A 21,437-nucleotide genomic window follows, 5' to 3' on the forward strand; every position below is an offset into this window, starting at 1 on the left:
AAAAAAATTAAATTTATTGGATAAAATGTCTATATAGATATACGTACCGAATCTATTCGATAACTTATATGAATATTCTAAAATGAATTTAGAAAACTCCAAGAGGGCTGTACGAAACATAGATATGTGTTTCCTGATATACATTCTTCACCAGTTATATTTGTCTTGTAATAAATAGCAACAGAAAAGAAAGAAACGATTATCGGGAGAAACTTCACCTCAAACACCTCTCCTTTCAAGTTCTTTATTTTACAAATTAATTCAGTGTATTGTTAAATTAAGATTTTTCTATCTAGTAGTTCAAATTTATGTTCCCAGAAAACAATTTGTTTTCAATCTGTTGCCACAAATGAAGAGTTGTAATAAGAGCCATCGTTTGTCCCAAGAAATGCCAAAAATTATATGTTTTTAAATGATAGTATTCTAGCAACTCTAAACATTATTATATTGTCTGAACTAGTGAATATATTAAATCTGGGATGTCACTGTCCCAACATTCACTTAAAAATATATCACGATTGACACATTTGATCTAAAAACAATTAAACGTTTACCTTCACAAACATGACTTTTTCGATTTCCATAACTTCACATTAGTAGTAGCATATAAACTGCCCCCGTCGTATGACATTTAAGTATCTAATACGTTAGGCACGTGCATGTTTACATTACTCTGACTTCATTAAAAGGAGTGTGCTTACAACCCTAAAATGTTTCAGCAAGGTTATGAGATACGACTAAAATTGACACTTCACAAACATGAATTTGTTAACAATGTGTCTATGTTTCAGCTAACGAAAAATAGTTTTTTTTCGCAGAGTCAAATCTTAAGGTCCCAGAAAAGTCTAACAGTCTTAAATATACCGATTGTGACAATGTGACCAAGTTTGAACTTAAAAGGCGTATGATGCATGCATAACAAGAGACGTATACTCCTGGTCTCGCTCCTTTTGGAATTCTTCGATTCAATCTTTTTTTTAACTAGGTTTGTATAAGCATAATAAATTTATGATGTTTGAAAATTGGTAAACTTCTACTGCCTTTAATTTGTATATTCGGAATGATTTACTGATTATATTTTATATAGAGAAAACTAACTTGTTTGAGACTGTTTGCTATCCTTCAGAAGTCTTTTGGTTATGTATGTCCATCGGTTATTTTTGTCTTTCGCTTTTTGTCTGACGTTTACCCCAAATCTCCTTTCATTCATATTATTGTAATTTGCTCATATTTTTAATTTTAGTTTTTTTTGTATCTTCACATAAGACTACACGCCCTATATACCTTAACTGGAGTAAAAGTTGACGAATTTCCTGGAACATCAATAACCAGACCTCGGATAGGCAACAATAAATCATGAATATAAGGTACAGATGACTTGGTGACGTATTGGCCGGCAAGATTTGTAGCCTTTACTGTCACGTAATATTCATGATGACCATGTAATTTCCAGTCTAAAGACAATATATAAGTTGCAGTGCACATGTATTTTGATGAATGGACGCATGGCCCAGTTTCTTCTACTATGGAATATTGTTGTATGTCTGTAGAATACGGTGTGTGACCTGTAATATGATTTTTGTTATATTAGTTTGTTTTGTTATACAATTGGCAGCATAGAAAATTAGATATAAAAATAAGGGTTATACTGGCAGTGGCATATGTTTAGTCTTTTATCTATAAAACGCAAAGCAGAAATGTATTTTTTTATGCACTTTAGAAAATAATATATAAATTTTCCCCACCTCAGAAGATGCTACAATTTACTGTCACAAATAGTCTTAAATGCAATGGCATAACAATTTTTTTTGTATGACTTTTATGTTTTATGTAAATTTCCAAAAACCCAGGAATTTTTGCAAGCCATGTATATCATAATTACTGATAATTGAAAACCTTAGCTACCTCTACACAATATTAAAATATTTCCCTTCCCTTTGCAAGTCGCACTGTAAACTGACAGATCGTTTGGTGAGTATAAATATTGATCTACGTTTCAAACGTAGCCAAATGCCCTCAATGAAAAGCTATTTTCAGTTTGCATGTCTTTGATATCTTTCGCCTCTCTTTTAGTTACTAAATACAAATTAAGTCAAATAAAATTACTTTTTATAACCAAACGATAAAATATTGAACATCCTTTTGAATTTAGTATCTTATCTTCGAAATTGCAGAAATTGTATTGCACCAAAAAACATGAATAACTAACCGTTGGTAATGTCAGAATGTTCATATTTATTTTTGTTTGATACAACAGGTTTTGTAAAAGGGGGCTACATGGACCTCCATGATTTCATCTTTTCTTTAAATCTTTCTTTAAAAGCAGTAGTAGTTTTATTTTTCTAAATGGAAATAAAATGCGTCAGAAGTAAATTTGGTCATTAAACTTTATTTCAATCGATTGGTTGATGTTCCGATGACAACTGCTATGATAATCATGTATTTTAAAGTTTGCATTCCTATATTTCAAAAGAAATCCATTCACAGTTCTCATGTTTTCAAAGGTCTTTGTTCAGGAGATTTTGTAAGCACATGCAATATCAACAAACTACATGCAATACGAGATATATTTTGAACAAGTTAAAAAATCTGACTTAAAGTTAAATAAAGTATGACATGCGCACTTTTTTCAACATGAATCATCTCTTTTCAATAACCGATCGTATACATAAATAGGTATGACCCTTTCTTATTCATCAGATTTCTTTTATTCCCGCGCTTGCGCCGGTTATCTTCTAGTTAAAATTTTTTCAGGACATTCTTTAAAAAGGAACACATTAAGTCAAAATACTGGCCTTGCATATCAAAATGAAATTTTCGATTTTGATATAGTGTATGATTACAATCTAAATTTTGTCTAAACACAAAATCAAATTCAGTGTTGAAATATTGTATTGTTATCAAGAGGAACTTTTGATCAATTCTATTTTTTTTTTTACATATTATGTGCAAACATTGGAAGACATGTATATTACATTAGAGGTACTAAGAAGACAATGCCTTTAATGTTTTTTCTGTAAAAGAGTTTGGTGTATTGTCAAGTAGAATTTATAGAAAATGTTGTCTTTAAATCTTTAATGAAAAGTGATGAATTTGAATAAACGTATCCGAATTTGACAGATCTAACCTGCTCGCTTTTCGACTTTACCTTAGCTCTTAGTATTTTATATGTTTTGGCTTCAAGCAATTTTGGTCTCGTGCATACCTGATGAAAGTTATTACGGTTGTTGAATAAAAAAAATATGGTTTTTTTTATCTTTACCTATAGCATATTCGTAGTCCAACGCAAATGGGTTATCACTATCTTCAAAACTGGCCACAGACCAATTTGCAACGAGGTAATTTCCAGAGAGAGACAAACCAATATCTGTTCCAACGAACTGAGGAGATGTTGTGTCCTGTATGAACGGACCAACACTCTGTAAAAATAATACATTTTCTTCGACTGATAATCTCATTTATAATCGTTTGATGATTTATATATGCAAATATTCGTTTATTGATGAATGATATTAAGATTTAAAATTTCTTTATTACTTTAATCTTTTAAAGGAAAAAATAGGTGACAAATTCAATTCACAAAATGTGATATGAAAAAAATTATGTTATCACTTTAGTCATTTAAGGTGTAAAAATTAGGACTGAAAGAATGATTTCATAGACTTACCTGAGAACCCATTACATTAGACTTGCTTATAGACTTTATAATGATGTAGAACAACTTTCCCTCGGGAACACCAAAGCGATTTATCAAAATATGTGTATGACGCCTTGACGACTGGAATGTCATTATATCTGGTGCAGAGCTTCCCAGTACTGATGATACTCCAACTTCGTAATCATCTATAAGCAAAGCATCAACAACTGGTGCCCATGTTATGTTTAACTGAAACATATATTTACATGCTATGAAAGATGCGTAAATTAATGTTAAAATTAAACTCAAAATAAAACCAAACATTAGATACTTCGTGCAGAAATTCCAGTTACTTAACATTATCAACAAATGTAAAATGCATACTCCTCTCAAGGTAAATGGTTCGGATGATTTCTTAAATCTGATATTAAATTGTTTTTCAACTTCGTACTTCATTTGGCGATTTTCACTATTTTTATTCGGGCGTCACCGGTGAGTCCTTTGTATATGAACGCGTGTCTGGCGTACACAATTTTGATATTGGTATCCATGATGAATTTATGTAACTTTTTTCATTTTGAGGCAACACTTAGGGTTCATATACTATTATTGAAAAGATTGCTATAGGAGTTATGTGTTAGTAAGCAATTTGTCTAAGCATGATTGCTTTGATGATATAGCCTCCGGGGAGTTTGATTCACAATGTGATATAATATTACACCTGTTGAAATAAAAGTCCACGTCCTAAAAAATCATGCAAAATTATTCAAATTGGAATATTAGACAAGTGCAGTATTAGTAAGTAGAAATACAATAATCTATCCTACCAAATATGAAAGCTTTTGAGCAAATAATCTCAGATGGCTAGTGTGCTTTGGTTATGAAAGAACGGTCGAACATGATTCCCATATCTTATGGCGTGATGTATCGGGAAGCAAACAAAACATACCATGTGTATACTAGGAATTACTCGAGTAACCAAGGTTGAATACGAACGGGTCTTCTCGCATACATTGTGAGCATTCACTGGGGTTTGGGAGACTGGGAAAACTTCAATGTCTTCGGTCAGCGGATCTGAAAACCTTCAAAACAATAACTATAACTACAAAATATACTGTATATGCAAGTAAATTTAAATAATTGATATTTTATTATCTTTTTGTTTCTGTTTGTAACATATGTAAAAAGTTAAGGTTTAGTTAGCTATAAAACCAGGTTTCACCCACCATTTTCTTGGGTAAACAAGTCAGACAAAATTATTGTTCTAATCCATTTGATTTTACCCTTAAACCCTTTTTTTGTTATAATATGTAAATTTATTTTTCTAGCCCCTGGCATAAATTGCCTAAATAAGATAAGATTTGTCACAACTTTTTGTACCTTTTTGTTTTCAACTTCTGTATTGATTTGCTTTTCAACTGTTTTATTCGAGTGGCTCTGATTAGTCTTATGTAGACGAAACGCATCTGGAATACTTAATCATAAGTCTTCAGTGGTTGTCGTTTGTTGGTGTGGTTCATAGGTGTTCCTCGTTTCTCGTTTTTTATATTGATTAGACCATTGGTTTTCCTGTTTGAATTGTTTTACATTAGTCATTTTGGGGGCCTTTATAGCTTGCTGTTCGCTGTTAGACAGGGCTCCGTGTTGAAGGCCGTAATTTGACCTATAATTGTTACCTTTTTATACATAATGATTTGGATGGAGATTTGTCTCACTGGCACTTGTAGCACATCTTCTTATTTATATCATATATTCGATAATTTTGTTAGTAATTTTGTTCTCTATGTTTTATATTGTCTATAACAATGATGATTCTACTTGTGTAAGAATGTTGGTTGGGGTCAAAGCGTTTTTTCTAAATAATATGTTTTAGAAGGAAGGTTTGAAAAAATAATTTGTATCTACTGAAGAATAGTGAGGATCAAATAATATCAATAGTTTGAAATCATGTTCCTGCATGTTGGTGAGAGAAACAAATATTATTTTTATATAAACTGAAAAATACATGGCCCCCTACAACGCATGAATCGTATGTGCATTACTAATGTATTAAAACATCACATACTTGCATGAGTCTGTATTGTTTTCCAAGATATGTCGTTGAAGGGTTTTATCTATATACCATTCATTGCCATCAACGTCTCTAACTAAACGTGGTTTCGTTCTAGCATGCATTACAATAACATTTTTAACTGATGGTACAATGGTTATTATGGTAACCCCATCCGAACAAACTGGTTTAGACATGTCATAGGCTCTATTATATGCCACCACTGTCACATAGTATGTTCCAGGTTTCGGTGCGTTATAACTGGCGAATGTGTCATAAGTGTCGTCCGTCTGAAAATTTTTATACAAACTTGCAGAACTGGTGAAACTCAGACACACAAGACTGTCATTTAAATTAAAGTTATACTAACCCGAAATGATGATACAGATTTTGCAATTGGTATAATTTTCATTTTCCCTTTTTTAAACTACTAGGTCAGTAGCCCTACAAAAAAACCCAAATTTTAAACCCTCTTAAGTTTAAACCTGATTTAGACTACTTTAGCTGTTCTTCAAGTTTCCCTTGCATAGCCTCATCATGAGTTCATCTTAAGATTGTCTGACTTATATATAACATGTTAGTAATTGTCATCAATTAACGCCAATGGTCGACAAATGTCTTCTTCTTGATATATTACACACATAGGCGGATCCAGGGGGGCCCTGGGGGGCCCGGGCCCCCCCTTTCGTGGGAAAAATTTGGTTGATCATATAGGGAATCACTGAAGCATGACTGGAGCGGGCCCCCCTTAGGTCAGTCAGCGGGCCCCCCCTTATGAAAAGTTCTGGCACATCTTTAGCTTATGTCATCACTGCTATTTCCATTTAGTAGACATCGAAATTTACTTAAAGGAACTTACTTTAAATAAATCTAATACCAACAGTAATAACTGTCCTTTCCTAGATTTACATGTTTCAGTATTGCACCAGAAACTCTACACAAAAAGTTACGACAAAAGGGATAATTTTCACTTTTTAGACGGTGATGTTCCTTTGGCACTGTCTTTCGGTGTTTATTTATCCCAACTCGTTCGCTATGCTCGTGTCTATAATGACGTTTTGGATTTTAATGGGCGTAATCTATGTATTACTAGTAGATTATTTAGTTTGGGATTTCGTTGCCACAAATGACTTCAAACCTTTACTAAATTCTTTCATAGATACAAAGATTTGGTCTGAGTGTTTGGCTGCACCTGTAGAAAACCTATTTCAAACGGAACAGCACATTCTAATTTTTACAGTGATGTTGTAAACCGAGCCCGGAAATTTAGATACGATCGAGGTAAACTTATCTATCCTTTTAATAAGGTTGTTCTAAAAGGTTACCTATTCAACAATGTATTTAAATCTTTGAATATTGTTTTTTTTTGGTATAAATATTGATTTTGTTATCAGTGAATTAAAACCATACTAAATATTACACATGTGTACTTTCACGATACTACAATCTGTCGATACCTATAGTTTAGCATTGCACAAGGTCATGTTTTCTGACTGTTAATGACGTCTTTACACTAAATCCATTTGATGTTGGATGTGTACTGTTTGATATTTTAGTCTAAAATACATGATTTGTTTTTCATTAGTTGTTATTAGCTTTGAACAAGCTGTCAGTAACTGCTAGAACTCTCAGATCTGTACTTCGTGTCATTTTTGTTTTTTGGATGTATAAGTACCCGTCCACGCCCACTCTGTGCTTTTGTTAAATGTTTTTCTATTTGTATCTATCTGATGAGTTAAGCCTTTTTCAACTGATTTTTATAGTTTGTTTCTTATGTTGTACTGTTACACCACAGTCCCAGGTAAAAGGGAGTGTTGAGCGCTCACAAACATGTTTACGCCCGCAACATTCTTTATGTGCATGTCCAAAGTCAGTAGTCGGTAGTTCAGTGGTTGTCGTTGGTTCATGTCTGTCAAATTTGGTTTTTCGTAAATTGTTTTGTTATAAATTAGGTCATTAATTTTCTCAATTAAATTGTTTCCTATAATTCATGTCGGGGCCTCTTATAGCCGACCATACGGTATGGGTTTTTCTCTTTGTAAACGGCCACACAGTTTCCTATAATTGCTTACATCCACTTCATTTGAACTTTTGTGGATAGTTGTCTCATTGGCAATCATACCACATCCTTATTTTATTTTTATGCTTATAAAAGATATTTTGTTGATAACGAACCAATATAAGTAAAAAAACAATAGACAAGGTAGAAAAATCTGGTGGAATATCAGCTGTTATCAGACATTTTAACTTTATTTTACAATATGTTGAAGCACATGCGATCACCCCTCGATTTTTCGGTTCGATAAATTTTCCTTATAGACTGTTTGTCTGTTAGCTGATTGATGTCTTTTTTCATGGTTTTGTCGGTTTCTCTTCGACTTATAAATTTTGATTGTCCTATGGTATCTTTATCTCTTTTTTTAAATCAAACTATGATGAAATTATCACTTATTACAGAAAATAATGGTAATTTAGTGTAATAAAATATCTTTATTTTTCGAGATTCTTCCTATTTGCAAACATTATTAGATTACTATGGACAGTGAGTTATAGCCCTCTGCTTTTAGTTTCCTAATGCTTTATGCCGCTGGACGTTAAGCAGCCACCCATCATCATCATCCTAATCCTATTTATATGTAAAATATATATTCAAGCAAATGGACGATTGTAGTTATAATATGATACTAAACTTGTCAAATCATTTTTGTGCGATTCTGCATTTTTACATTACGAACTGTTTCCTACAGTAAACGGTAAGACGTAAAATTATTTTGTCATAAAAAGTAAAGAAGACAATAAATATTAAAATAATTTGTAAACGAGGTAGAAAGAAACTACTCAAAATTCATGAAGGGAAGAATGATTAAATCACATGATTGTTAATATGTCATAATGACCGAATGCGCGGGTCAGTTGGCATATCAAAAGTTATATAATTAAAAAGAATTCACAAAACATTAGACTAACAATGCAAAGAACTATGGCAGCAACGCCTTCAATAAACAAATGCAATGTGTCGTTTTACTATCGTAAAATTATTTTAATTTAACTTATTTTAAATACAAACTGATACAGTGGTGTTGAATTATTATGCTAAATAACTATTACATCCGAGAAATAATTTCAGGTTTATTTCAAATTATGAAAATATGTTTATATAATTGATACCGCGAAATATCTTCAAAGAACCCACTTCATTAAAAGACTGAAAGTTTCGTACTTAAGGTCATAAGAAACGAGTGACTGGTGAAAAATAATGTTAATCCAATTCTTGAACCAATGCATGCATATATCATAAACTTAGTCTTCTGTGCACGATTTTATCATTTTTTACGCATCCATATCGTATACTAGTAATCGTAAAAAAAACCAAACAAACTCGGTCAGTGTTGATGTGAAAATATGGCAGCTAATCAATGGTCGTGTTTTGAAGCCGAAGTTTACCGATTGTCTGCTTTGTAAACAATATACAAAGAAGCATGGATATTGAGGTAATCACGTGTATAACATGTTCAATAAGATATAGTTTATTTCGATGACGGAGCGATGTTTACGTTTATTGTCTCTCTCTGACAATTTGGTTTTCGCCTTCGCACTTGCGTTTTGCGATCAGCGGATTTTTACGAGAAAGGTCACGCTGAGGTAACTGCATACAGAAAACATGTAGGCGAATTATTGTCTTGGAAGCCAATAATTAAAAAAAATAAATTTCTTCTAAATTTGGACAAATTAAAGAATTTTCTTCAGAAAAAAGTATAGGTACAAAAGTTTTAAAATAAAAACTAGCCATTTAGTTATAAAAAAACATATGCATCCTTTTTTTTTTAATTTGAAGTTTCATATGACTTTAAGTCGTTAGACCTATAATAAATAGATGTATATAGGTAAGATAAACCAAATATTGCGATATGACATTGATCAATACATTTTATGATGGTTTATGCATGGATGTCAAGACACGTTTACCATTGTTATCCATTCGTTTGATGTGTTTGAGCTTTTGATTTTGCCATTTGACTAGGGACTTTCCGTTTTGAATTTTCCTTCGGCGTTCGGTATTTTTGTGATTTTACTTTTTACCGGGATTCGCTTCTTTTGGAGTTCATGCGAATTACTTTGTGTTTGTAACCTTGAAGTTTTCTTCTGAATCAATTTATGCAATTTGCACATCAATAAACTACTTTTGCCTAAAATAAATCTTATAGCCAAAATCTGTGTTTTACCTCGCCACATTTTGTATGTGCCTGTCCCAAGTCAGAAACCTGTAATTCAGTGGTTGTCGTTTGTTGCAGCATTTCACATTTGTATTTTGTTCATTGTTTTTGACATAAACAAGGCCACTAGTTTTCTCGTTTGAATTGTTTTACATTTATCATTTCGAGACCTTTTATAGCTGACTATGCGGTATTGGTTTTGCTCATTGTTGAAAGCCGTACGGTGACCTATATTTGTTAACTTCTATGTCATTTGGTGTCTGGTCTAGAGTTGTCTCATTGACAATACTACCACATCTTCTTATTTTTATATTTAATATGGAATATGGCAATTGTTTTTCACTTGTTCCGTTGATTGATAGCGTTAGATTTTGTCTGTTTTGTATGGACTTCCCCTTTTTGAATTTGCCTTGGAGTTCCATATTGTTGTTATCTTTATTTTACATATTCATCACTAAAATCTAGGAATACAATGGGACTGCCACAATCTTAGGAGGGGTTGGTAGGTTGTCAGTTGGAAAGACAAACTTTTGATTCCTTTCAAACATACCCTATTTTCCAGGGACATTCTAGATTTCGTCTTCTTCACTTCGGTCCATTAACCTTGTAAAACTTGTTATTGAATAAAAAATCGAAATTGAATTCTTGTTAATTTGGTCTCGTCCTTAACATGCATGCAATATTTGGCATTATAGCGGAGGCAAACAACGGTTCGTTAATCAATGAAAACAGAAATGGATTTTTAAACAAGAAAATATTCACATTACTGGTGCGTTTTTCATGAAAGAAAATGTAGATAAACATGAATTATATGCGAGACATAAATGATGATATATTTGGAATACTTCTATAACATTTACAGTGCTTGGTTAAGACAACCAAATAACAATAACAAACATCATGAAGATAATTATCAATTCATTTTTTCTAATAGAAATATATTTTGCCTTACCATTCTTCTACAGGAAGACGGTTGGGAATCTTTAAATCAATCCTACACTTCCTTACAGCATGAGGTATGTCAATGAATCGCTTGTTCGGGATTTTATTTATGTAAATTTAAAATTTTATTTTTCAATTTGAAGTTTAAGGTTTAATAAGATGAAAATGTACAAATGTATTGTTTATACGTATAATTATGATATGCGTGTGTATTTAAAAGGGTTTAAATTCAATTAAATATGTTAAAATATATTTCTCGACAAGTTTTTCAAAAAAGCTCTTATATGATAAGCAATGTATTTTTAAAGAATATGCAATATAAACCAAATAGTATCCTATACATTCGGGATTATTACTTTTTAAAAAAATGCCTTGTCAAGTTACTGAAAAAGATATTTTTCATTATTTCAATGTCTCTTAAATACTAACCAATGATTTATTTTGAAAGTGTTTTCCAAATAGACAGACTTCAGAAAATTCATACTGGTAAAATGCCACACCACTCTCATGATCAAAAAATCCTTCCCAGTGAACATCAAGCCGCAGGTCCTGCTGATAGTCCACATCTGGACTGCCGTAGACCCCGTCGTGCACATGTCCGGCTACTGGCGGGGTAATGTCTATTGTTATCTAAAAAGTCATAACATAGTGAAAGTTTTACACTATTAATCATAAATATGATTTCATCCTTCTGAAGACGTTAAAGTGAGGTTAAGCCTATTTTAGAATTGTGTAGCAGTTATCATAGTTTTCAATACATAATCTTAATGTAAAAATCATCTCAAATTTACCAAACCCGTAATTATGTACAGTACCTATGGGCGAGAAGATACCGAAAAAGGCAATTAAAGTCCAACGTTGATATGTTTTCATTCTTCTCCTACCTGCTTATTGATGATTGAAAATGAGATGATTATGATTTTAATTCCAAAAATATGGACCATGCCTACCTAAAAGTTATGATGGCAAGAGTTTGCCATATTGCTTAATGGTCGTTCACATTGAGAACAAGTTCAGTTTTCCCTCGGCGCAAACCGATCTTGTGAGATGTCGTTATCACTAATACAAGTGCCGAAGAAACATTTGAATATATTTTTGACTATGCGCTTGGTAATTGTGCCTAAAACGCTTTTCATTTTGTTAATATATTTTTGTTCCTTTTCCTCTTGATATTACTTTGGTATCAAATTACATTTGATTTATGAATAGCTCTCATTTAGATGACCATCTTCAGACAAAACTTCTTTGAAATAATTGAACCACTTGAACAAATTATTTAGGAATAGTGCTCATATTAATTTCTATAAACCTTTTAAGATTTGGTTTGGTCCGTCTTCTCTAAAACAGGAATACTATTCACTATAGGTCACCAAAGTTACTAAATAAAATCTTATGATTATCGTCAAAAAACTTTGATAGAAAAAAATGTTACTGTAAGCCTAAAACGCATTCCTGGACCCACATTGCTAATTATAAAAATCAAGAAATTTTGTGATCCTAATTAAGGAATACTTTAACTCCAGAAAGGGTTATTTAATGCAGAAATAATTGTCTATTGTACTTTGATTAATTGTCACTCTCTTACTACTCTTGGCTGTTAGTGCCCATAGGTATGTTCTTCAAAATTAGTTTCCTTTCTTAATATGGCATGATTCATTATAGACACTTTTAAAGATATAAGTAAGTTCCTTTTGCTCATTATTAAAATTTTGGTAAGTAAAACACTTACCATCTTTTTTCCCTCGGCGAAAACCGAGAAAATAAGAAATTTTGTGGTTTTTGTGTTGTTAATACTTTGTCATTGTATTTATCATCTGTTCTACTTCAATTTGTGTATGTATCATAAGAAAATATTAAGAAAAATGCAAAAAAAAGATAAACCTTGGTATATAGTGAATTCTGAATGATGGAGTATATACTACCTTGATAGTTTTCAGTGTAGTCAATGTTGCCATGTTTGTAACCTTAACATCTATGAAATAATCTGAATCATGTACACCATTGGATCTGTTATGGACTATTCCATTGCCGTCATCTACTGCTATATGTGGCTTTACATAAAAATGTTTATGGTAACAACCAGTATATTTAGTACAGTAGCATACTGGTCCTCTGGTATAATCTTTGAATTTATCCTGACATTCTGCCAAAGTCTGACATGTTAAAATTAGAAAAGAATATATCTTTGAAAAATTGTTCAGACAAAGAAATATCAAAGTTTGTTTTAAAACACAAAGTTCTGTAAAATAAAGAAATTGAAAAGATTTATATATTTCAAAATAAAAATCTTTGATCCACTTCATCGCAATGAAACTTGTTGATTTAAGTGACATAGATTTGTTCAGATTTAAAAAGGCACAAAACTTTCCAAATTGTTAGTACGATATTTTTTTGTCGTTTTACATACGTTCTACTCTTTCTTCTTGACAATATGAAAATATGACATATTATAATATCGATACAATGTCGATATTCGTTTGAAATTTCTGACATTTAGTAGGTCAATTCCTGTGAAACGACAACTGGTCCCCACACTAATAAAATATCTCGTAAAAATACCTTATTAGTAACATGATTTCGTTGATTGAAAGAAGACTTGAAATTCTAGTCTATTCTGCTAAACCTGACTTTCGAAAATCATTAATTTGTTACAAAAATATTTCCAAATTGGAACAGTTATTTTCTTATTTAAAGAAGAGAGACGGAAGAAACCAATGAGATATTCAAACTCATAATTCGAAAACAAACTGACAATGGCATGGCAAATAACGAAAAACTACCAAAAGACAAACTACAGTACACACAAAACATACCACAGAAAACTAAAGACTGAACAACACCAAAAACCAGGGGATATCTCCGGTACTGGTGGTCCGGAAATGGAAGTGGATCTTGCTCCATGTGTGGCATCCGTAGTGTTAAGTGTAAGTACAAAATCGGTGATAAGTCCGACTCGAAGAATTTTTTTTATGGAAAGTGTCTTTGCTGTTGAACAATGTATTCATTAACACAAAATATGGCTTCTAAACATAGGTGTTGTTTTTTTATTTTATTTTTTTTCATATGAATTAGAAAATTACATTCAATGGGGTTTTATTGTACTTTTTGTCTTATTTCAAGCAGGTTTTGGCTAGGAATTAAAGAGCACCCGATCTAACTCCTATGTGTGTCTGCTTTATACCGGTCTTATGTGATTCATTTATTAAGTTGTAACAGACATTGATAAGACACATCACCCTTTTATATTTCATTTGTACACGTTGATATAATAGTTTTCTTATGACGAGATATACATAGTTGACATAAAATCCAATAAGAACTGTCTAAAAATGCTCACAATGTAAATCTAATGATAGGTAGGATGCGTTTAGAAATCATTTTTATCATTGTAAACATTTGTAAATATCAAAATTTAACTTGATCATTCTGTACGTAATGGACGTCTTCGATTGAAAATAAAATATTAAAACTTGAACTTGAACGTTAGCGACTATCAATGTCCCTCTAGTAATGAATGAATGAGCCCGCTATTGTTGAGAAAAGTATTGACACCAGTGCATTAACCATTTAACCAACTCTTAAAAATGTACTATACTTCATTACCTGTGTTTCTCCTTGTCCTGGTAAATCAATTTCTCCATGAATAAAATCCGAACCAGTGAAGTTATCATACAACCGCCAATTCAAATGGCTTATTCCACTGTGATAATCGTAAGCATCCCATTCAATCCTTAAAAATACACGCGTTAAAACGTTTTTTACACGACATGTACAAAACAAAGCATTTTCAGTCATGAACTAATAAAAGATTTGCAATGCAATGTAGTTCATTTTTACTGTGATCATTTACTTTCTTCAAATTATTCGTCTATTGTTAAAGCCTTTGAATTTAGAGATGTCGATTTCTTAATCATTATATTTTGTAGATCTTAAATCGTTGGGTAAAAGTATATTATGTGTTTTGAAACACAGCAGTTGGGGAAAAGTAAATATTAAACATTTAACAGCATAAAGTATCAAAGGGTCTGAATCACTAAACTGGCAGAAATATGCAACATTTAAATCAGTTCTATCTTTCATACATTAAAAAAAATAAGATTGTGACCAGATTTTATCCCTGTCCACTTGCACAAATACAAAACCATGTATAGGCACAACCGCTATAAGGAGTCAATTGATGATTTTCATCCTTTTCTTTTCTTGTAGATCGTGTACAATGTAATTCCGATAATTTAAAATTAATATATTTATTAGCATGTGTCCAATGAAAAAAAAAGACCTTTGAAAATTTCGTGAGTCCAAAGAGCTTTTCTGGATTAATCTTCATCAGGACTGGTCAAACTCTATTATTTGAAAGCCAGGGATGTATGAATAAGTATAAACGTTGGGAGCTATATGACTAAAATAAGACAAAAAGAATAGCTATCGATAGCCAATTTTGCCTGATGGAGTGAAAACTTTCGAAATTGTATATTATTGAAGGCCAATAATGCATTGACGATATTGGTTGTGTTGACTGATGTTTATATCATATTGTGTATAAAAAAAAAAAAAAAAAAAAATATTGTGTATATCGTTTATTTGTTGTTTAAATTTTCTTTCAATCTATCATAGTTTTCAACATCTTAGCCAAATAACGCAAACGGTTTGCCATGCTTGGGCAATAACTCACATAAGAGGTCGACTGTCGATTTTGGTTATGTGATTTATTTACAGAAATTATGTAGCTGATCATATTTGTTTTTAAAGTTCCTGTCTATATTTGATAGCTTTCATGATAATAGACGAAAACGTAAAAATGATAAGAATCGTCCATATGTGATGATGGTATTCGATCATTCGGCATTAAAAGGTTATTTTCTTAATCTCTAATACGTTTGAGATGAAAAGCAAAATATGCTGGTTCCTATGATTGAGTTCTTGCAAACAATGGCCATTGTGTTGGCGATCAAAGCATCAGAAACAATTAACAAACTATATGCTAGAAGACTGATTGATTGATTGGTTGGTGTTTACCGCCACTTTTTGCACTATTGTGCTATTTCGTGGCGGTAAGTTCTTATTGGTGGAGGAAGTCGGAGTGGCCGGAAAGCAACACCGACCTTCGGTAGGAATACTAACAATCCTATTCAATTAAGATTGGACTCCAGCGCACCTGCCACGTGCGAGATTCGAACTTGCAACCTCAGTGCTGACTGGCTAGTGATACAGTAGTTCGACTACTTAGACCACTCGGCCACCGAGGCCCCCATATGCCAGAAGACATAATCAGGAAACGCTAGGTCATATTCGACTCAGAAGGAACTGAGAAAAACTTATTTCCTGATATGTTGAAATGCATAAAATAGATGTTTACTTGATTTCTAAATAAGTCTAATGGATGAAGAGGATAAGTATGCGCACTCAAATGAACTACTTAATACGTAAAAACAATTAGATTATCATTGAAAACTCACATCATTTCTTTTAACTCTTCTACGCTATGAACAGCGATGTTTACTCGATCACCTTTTGTCAACCATAGGTTAGATATTATTGGTGAAGTTGAGTCTTTGTAAGCCGTCACAGTCTCATCTCTATAATTGTCAAAGAAATCAAATGCCCTGACGTTAACAACAAGTTGATCCCCATCGTCCCATTCCACATTCTGAGTAGCTGTTTCCGAATACACACTAGGTACATGAGTTAAAGGAGATGATGACTTCAGTGATGTACCGTAAACATTATGAGCAATTTCAAATTTTACAATGCCTGTAGAAGACACAAACGTTTCATAATTGATATATTTCGCAACAGAAAAACAATTGTTTCAGAATTAAATTAATGAACTACATTCTTAGTGATACTATTGTAAATCTTTGTGCCACATTTCAGGTGATATTCCGAGATCAATGCAAAAATATAAATCAAGTTTCACGAAACCAAGAAGCCAAGAAACAATTGCTATAATGCGTCTCTATGATGTATGATTTTTTTAAGACAAATTCTATGGTAGTTAAATAGAGACTTTTTACAAGAATCTAAATACTTACATCATGTCCGAACTACCTTTCCGGAGAACATGAGTAACCTCAGGCTTTTAGTGTTGCTCAATCTCTTGTTTTTTTTATTGTGTTTTGCGGACTGTTTTCAATTATTTTTTATGTTCGTCTTATTCGGGTTTTTATTGGTTTTATCGTGATTTAGTAGACCTATTTGCTGACCTATTATTTCAAGTAATAGATTGATAATATTTCCATTATGTTGCCTGTTTCTCTTATTCCGTGTACTTTTTTCGACCTTTTTGTATCAAATATACAGTGAGATCACCTCTCCAGATTGTGTATCGAGTGCAATGATTATTCAAAGGACAAGAACAAACATCGATATCGCATAAAATACTACGGTAGTTGATTTATCTGAGACTGATAAAAGAAATAAGTGTAACGGTAAATATCTTTATTTTAATCTAGTAAGTTCATCATAACTTATATGAGACAAGTTTCCTAAGTGCATCATTGCATTTGCCCATACAGAATTTCCACATATCTCGACTTTGGCAATCGGTTTAAACAAACACAATCGATGTAAAAGTATGAAATGATATTTCGAGAAACATTCTTTATCACTTCTGATGACAATTGTCCTAAATCAATGTGAATGAGAAAATGTAAATACAAACATTCCTGCAAGATATTTTGTGGTTTGATGGATTGTTGGATGGTTGTTTAACGTCCAGTGGCAAATTAAATGCATATTCAAGACGAGAACATATTGAAGTGATGTGTCTTTTAACCCTGCTTTGTACTAGACCAACATGCTGAGCCGGATTTTTAACGTGCTAAAAAAAAACAAGGTAACAGTCCGCAGAAAGATGTCATCCTATCCAGGACACATTAGTCTGATTCCGGGCTGCCGGCCAGTCTTTTTTTACTCAAAGTCTTTGGTGTGCCCCGGGCCGAGGATCAAACAACCCACGACTTCCTGCAGTCAAGCAGAGCACGCTACCACGAGACCACCGAGGCGATGTGTTGTGGTTATATGTTAGTGAGTTAAAGATACAATCAAACTGTATACTTTATAAAGATGTATTCAGTTCAACAAGTGTGTTTGTTTTTCTTTATCGATGTTTTGTAGGTTGGGATTACTAACTTCAAACAATGTGAATGCAAGAAGTGTCATTTTGATAAACGGGAACCCGTATCAATTGAAAGATGAAGAGAAATATCATTGAAATCTAGCATACTTGGGTATAAGTCCTTCTGTGTTCTATTTTAATAATTTCTGTTTTTTTAATTTTATTTGAAGGGTGTATCTGCGAAATTTGGAAACTTCGCCAAATAAAAAATATAAAGTTAGTTTCTATGATGTCATGTCTTGGTTGAATCTAGTGTATTTTCTCTTTATCATTCATTTGCTGTTGGTTTTTTTTTATTAAGTTTTGGTGATAGAGTAGATAAAATGTCTATCGGAAGTAGTGCGAAGCTTTGTTTTCGAAAACAAGTATTTTAGGTATGTAATTGAGTCTTTTTAAACTTTTTATATTAATAAAAAAAATATCATATATATTTAGCAAAAATAGTATTACCTTTGACATTTGGAACCATTGTCACATTTCGTTTACCACTGTGGTCATCATATGATGCTTCAATATCATAATAAGGATGAATTTTTGCCAACCAGCTATTATTGAAGTGGTCCGTCTTAACGAACTTTTTTTTCCATTCAACATGAATAAATGGGTTAGAGTAAGTGATCCAGTCTTTTCCTAAGTACTGCACTGCCTTTATAACTCTAATCTGACCCTTGTCTAGATCTATTATTTTGTTGGTGTCATAAAGAAAAAAAGCTCTAGCAGTCTTAGAATTGCCAGCTCTATCAAAGGCAGAAAGATGAACAGCATACATCCCTGTTTCAGCTACCGGTATTGTACTCTATTTAAAAAGTAATTCGCAAAATTATAATGATATTTAGCATGGCAAACCATAATAATTATAAACAGACCAGTATTTTTATCAGTCTCACTTGAACAGTATGATAAATCTAATAAGTAATGTATTACTAAAATGGGGGGTGTCTAAAAAGAAGAAAACAAAACTTATGCGTTATAGAAAAACAGAAAAAGCAATGTCAAAATAGGAAAGACCATCAGATAAACAACAGTTATCAAACATCACATGTAAAATCAAAGATTTACGAACCCTTTTAAAATCCAGATTTCACTCATGTGTTGTAAAAAGATACCCGTTGTGTTATTCGTGACAATTCAGTGATTCGAATTCGGTAATGTAAAACAAACACGTTTGACACTGCGGCATTTCAAACAAATCCGTTGTCTATGACACAGATATTCAATTACGGTTAATCAAATCAATATTGTGTTCATTAAACTTTTGAAAAGTTAATTTTAGTTGTATTAGTAAAATCTGTAATTCATTGAAAACAGTAACACTGTATAAAAAGTTATGATATGAAACGTAAACATTTGAATATAGTATGAACTAGAGGATGTGAACTCCAGATGGTAGTACTACTGAAATGTTTCTTTCAAAATATAAAAAAGAAATTTGAAATTTTCTCAATTGTTGCTGTCTTGAACTACTAGATCTTTGTGTATTTGCTTTACCTATTATTTCAAGGAATAAATTGATTATATTTCTATTATTTATTTTAGTAAATGTTTAGAAATGGAAAAAGGTATTTATGCTTTTTTATGTTAAGAAATTAATGAAAATTATAACGACCAAAACACATCCATCACCTAGGATCAGACTCTTAACATTTTTCACTTTCCATATAGAAATGACCATAGCTTCATTTGGACTCACCAAATGTGTTTAAAATTAGATATATATAATTTGTATATACATGTTATCACTATATTTTCACTAATAACGTTTTTAATGTCATTCCTCAAATATTACAGGAAAAATGATATAAGAACCTACTCAGAACTAGCAAATAAAACTTATTTTGAAAATTCATGAACTTCAATTATTCAATATTTGATATGACCAGCCCCGTATGCAGATCTTCGGTACTGGCATTAAAATACGGATATTGTTCTATCATAATTATCTGTCATCACATCTTATAAATCATTTGAAATTAAGAGCTGTATTCTCCTCGTGCAAAGCTCTCAATCCCTGTCCGAGTTTGGCCATACAGGTAGTTTTTTTTATTGAAATTTGCTGTTTTGTAAATGTAAAAAATATTTAAACCTATGGAATGTATATTCTTTACCCATAGCTCTGATAATTTTTCCGGGTGTTACTTTACATAAGATACTTTTTTAAATTGCCAAATTCGCATCTGATGCAGTTAAAAAATGTAAACAACACGTTATATAAATTTTATGCGTCCGAAGCGCTTTTTTTTTTTGGATTTACCTTCATCAGGAACGCTCAAAGCCAAATATTTGAAAGCCAAGGATTTTAAGAACCGAAACAATTGAAGAGCTTAAATTTGTACCGTCAATGCAATTGTATTTACAAATCACTTGTATAATGGAAATGAAGATAGTGAGTGTAATTCTTGACCAAAATCCTTTTTTTCTAAATTCTTTGAACGTTAACTATAGTGATAATTAATTAATTATCTATGCCATCCAATCTAAGTGCATTCATACACATGAAATTGCAGTAATTCCGAATACATTAATGGCCCAAGTTTCCATGTTATAACAGGAGACCTTTACATCGTCTATGACCGAGAGTTGAAATAATTCCTCAGTAAAGGACCTAAATATCGTCCTCCGTCTATTATTAATTGGAATGAGTGTCGTAACATCATCCACGAAGCACTCCGTACTTACTGATGAACAAAATAGATAAAACGAGAAAAAGCTGACAAAAAAAACTTAGATTTCTTTTTTTAATTCAGTAATGGACATAGTTGATATTCGTATTAAACTTGTCAAAAAACATTTTACTCCTAACAACAACCATCATAGCCCTATTTCTCGTATCAAACATAAGCTAAAAGAACTCGCCAAGGAATTATTTTGTCCCAGCTGATAAGGCTGATAATAATATCATTATTGTTTGTCGTAAATTTTACATTGAGGTTCTGCAAAAGGAAATCACGAATTCACCAACATTTCAACTGACGTCATTTTTGGAAAATGACATCTGTACCAAACATAAACTTTTAGCCACCTCTTCACAAACAGAACCAAATACAAAGAAAGTTCCAACTATGTACTGGCATCCGAAGCTGCACAAAACACCCTTACAGATACCGATTTATTTCATCTTCAATCCATTGTTCCACTAATAAACTGTCTATTCTACTTACTAGTACACTTGGTACAATCAAAAACATAGTAAGAAATTGTTCAAATAAGGCCTTTGAAAATAGTGTAATTAATTACTTTTGGAGTGTCAAAAATTCGTTGGAAGTACTTAATAAAATGCATACTCATATTGGTGATTTCGCATCTGTTCAAAGTTTTGATTTGTGTACCCTATATACCATTTTGTCTCATTATCTCATTAAGAAAAAAATCACACACCTAATTAAATGGACATTTAAAAAGTCAGAATGCGAAAATATATGTTCAAACACTTTTAGGTCATTTTTTAGTAATAACAAACAAAAGAACTATGTCAATTGG

At 32.0% G+C, this 21,437-nt stretch overlaps 1 protein-coding gene across 1 annotated transcript in view; it reads right to left on the minus strand.

The window, feature by feature from the left end:
- Positions 1–21,437, minus strand: part of LOC127720900 (uncharacterized) — a 102,864-nt gene that overhangs the window by 34,372 nt on the left and 47,055 nt on the right. Inside the window, exons 12-21 of the mRNA XM_052227640.1 lie at positions 18,411–18,756; positions 16,300–16,594; positions 14,447–14,573; positions 12,766–12,996; positions 11,273–11,473; positions 5,703–5,977; positions 4,587–4,719; positions 3,668–3,886; positions 3,263–3,419; positions 1,285–1,565 (exon numbers count right to left, since the gene is read on the minus strand). Of these exons, the coding sequence (XP_052083600.1) occupies positions 1,285–1,565; positions 3,263–3,419; positions 3,668–3,886; positions 4,587–4,719; positions 5,703–5,977; positions 11,273–11,473; positions 12,766–12,996; positions 14,447–14,573; positions 16,300–16,594; positions 18,411–18,756 (2,265 nt within the window). The remainder of the gene's footprint in view (positions 1–1,284; positions 1,566–3,262; positions 3,420–3,667; positions 3,887–4,586; positions 4,720–5,702; positions 5,978–11,272; positions 11,474–12,765; positions 12,997–14,446; positions 14,574–16,299; positions 16,595–18,410; positions 18,757–21,437) is intronic.

Source organism: Mytilus californianus, unplaced genomic scaffold (assembly GCF_021869535.1).
Source record: "Mytilus californianus isolate M0D057914Y unplaced genomic scaffold, xbMytCali1.0.p SCAF_11, whole genome shotgun sequence".
In the NCBI taxonomy this organism is placed as follows: domain Eukaryota; kingdom Metazoa; phylum Mollusca; class Bivalvia; order Mytilida; family Mytilidae; genus Mytilus; species Mytilus californianus.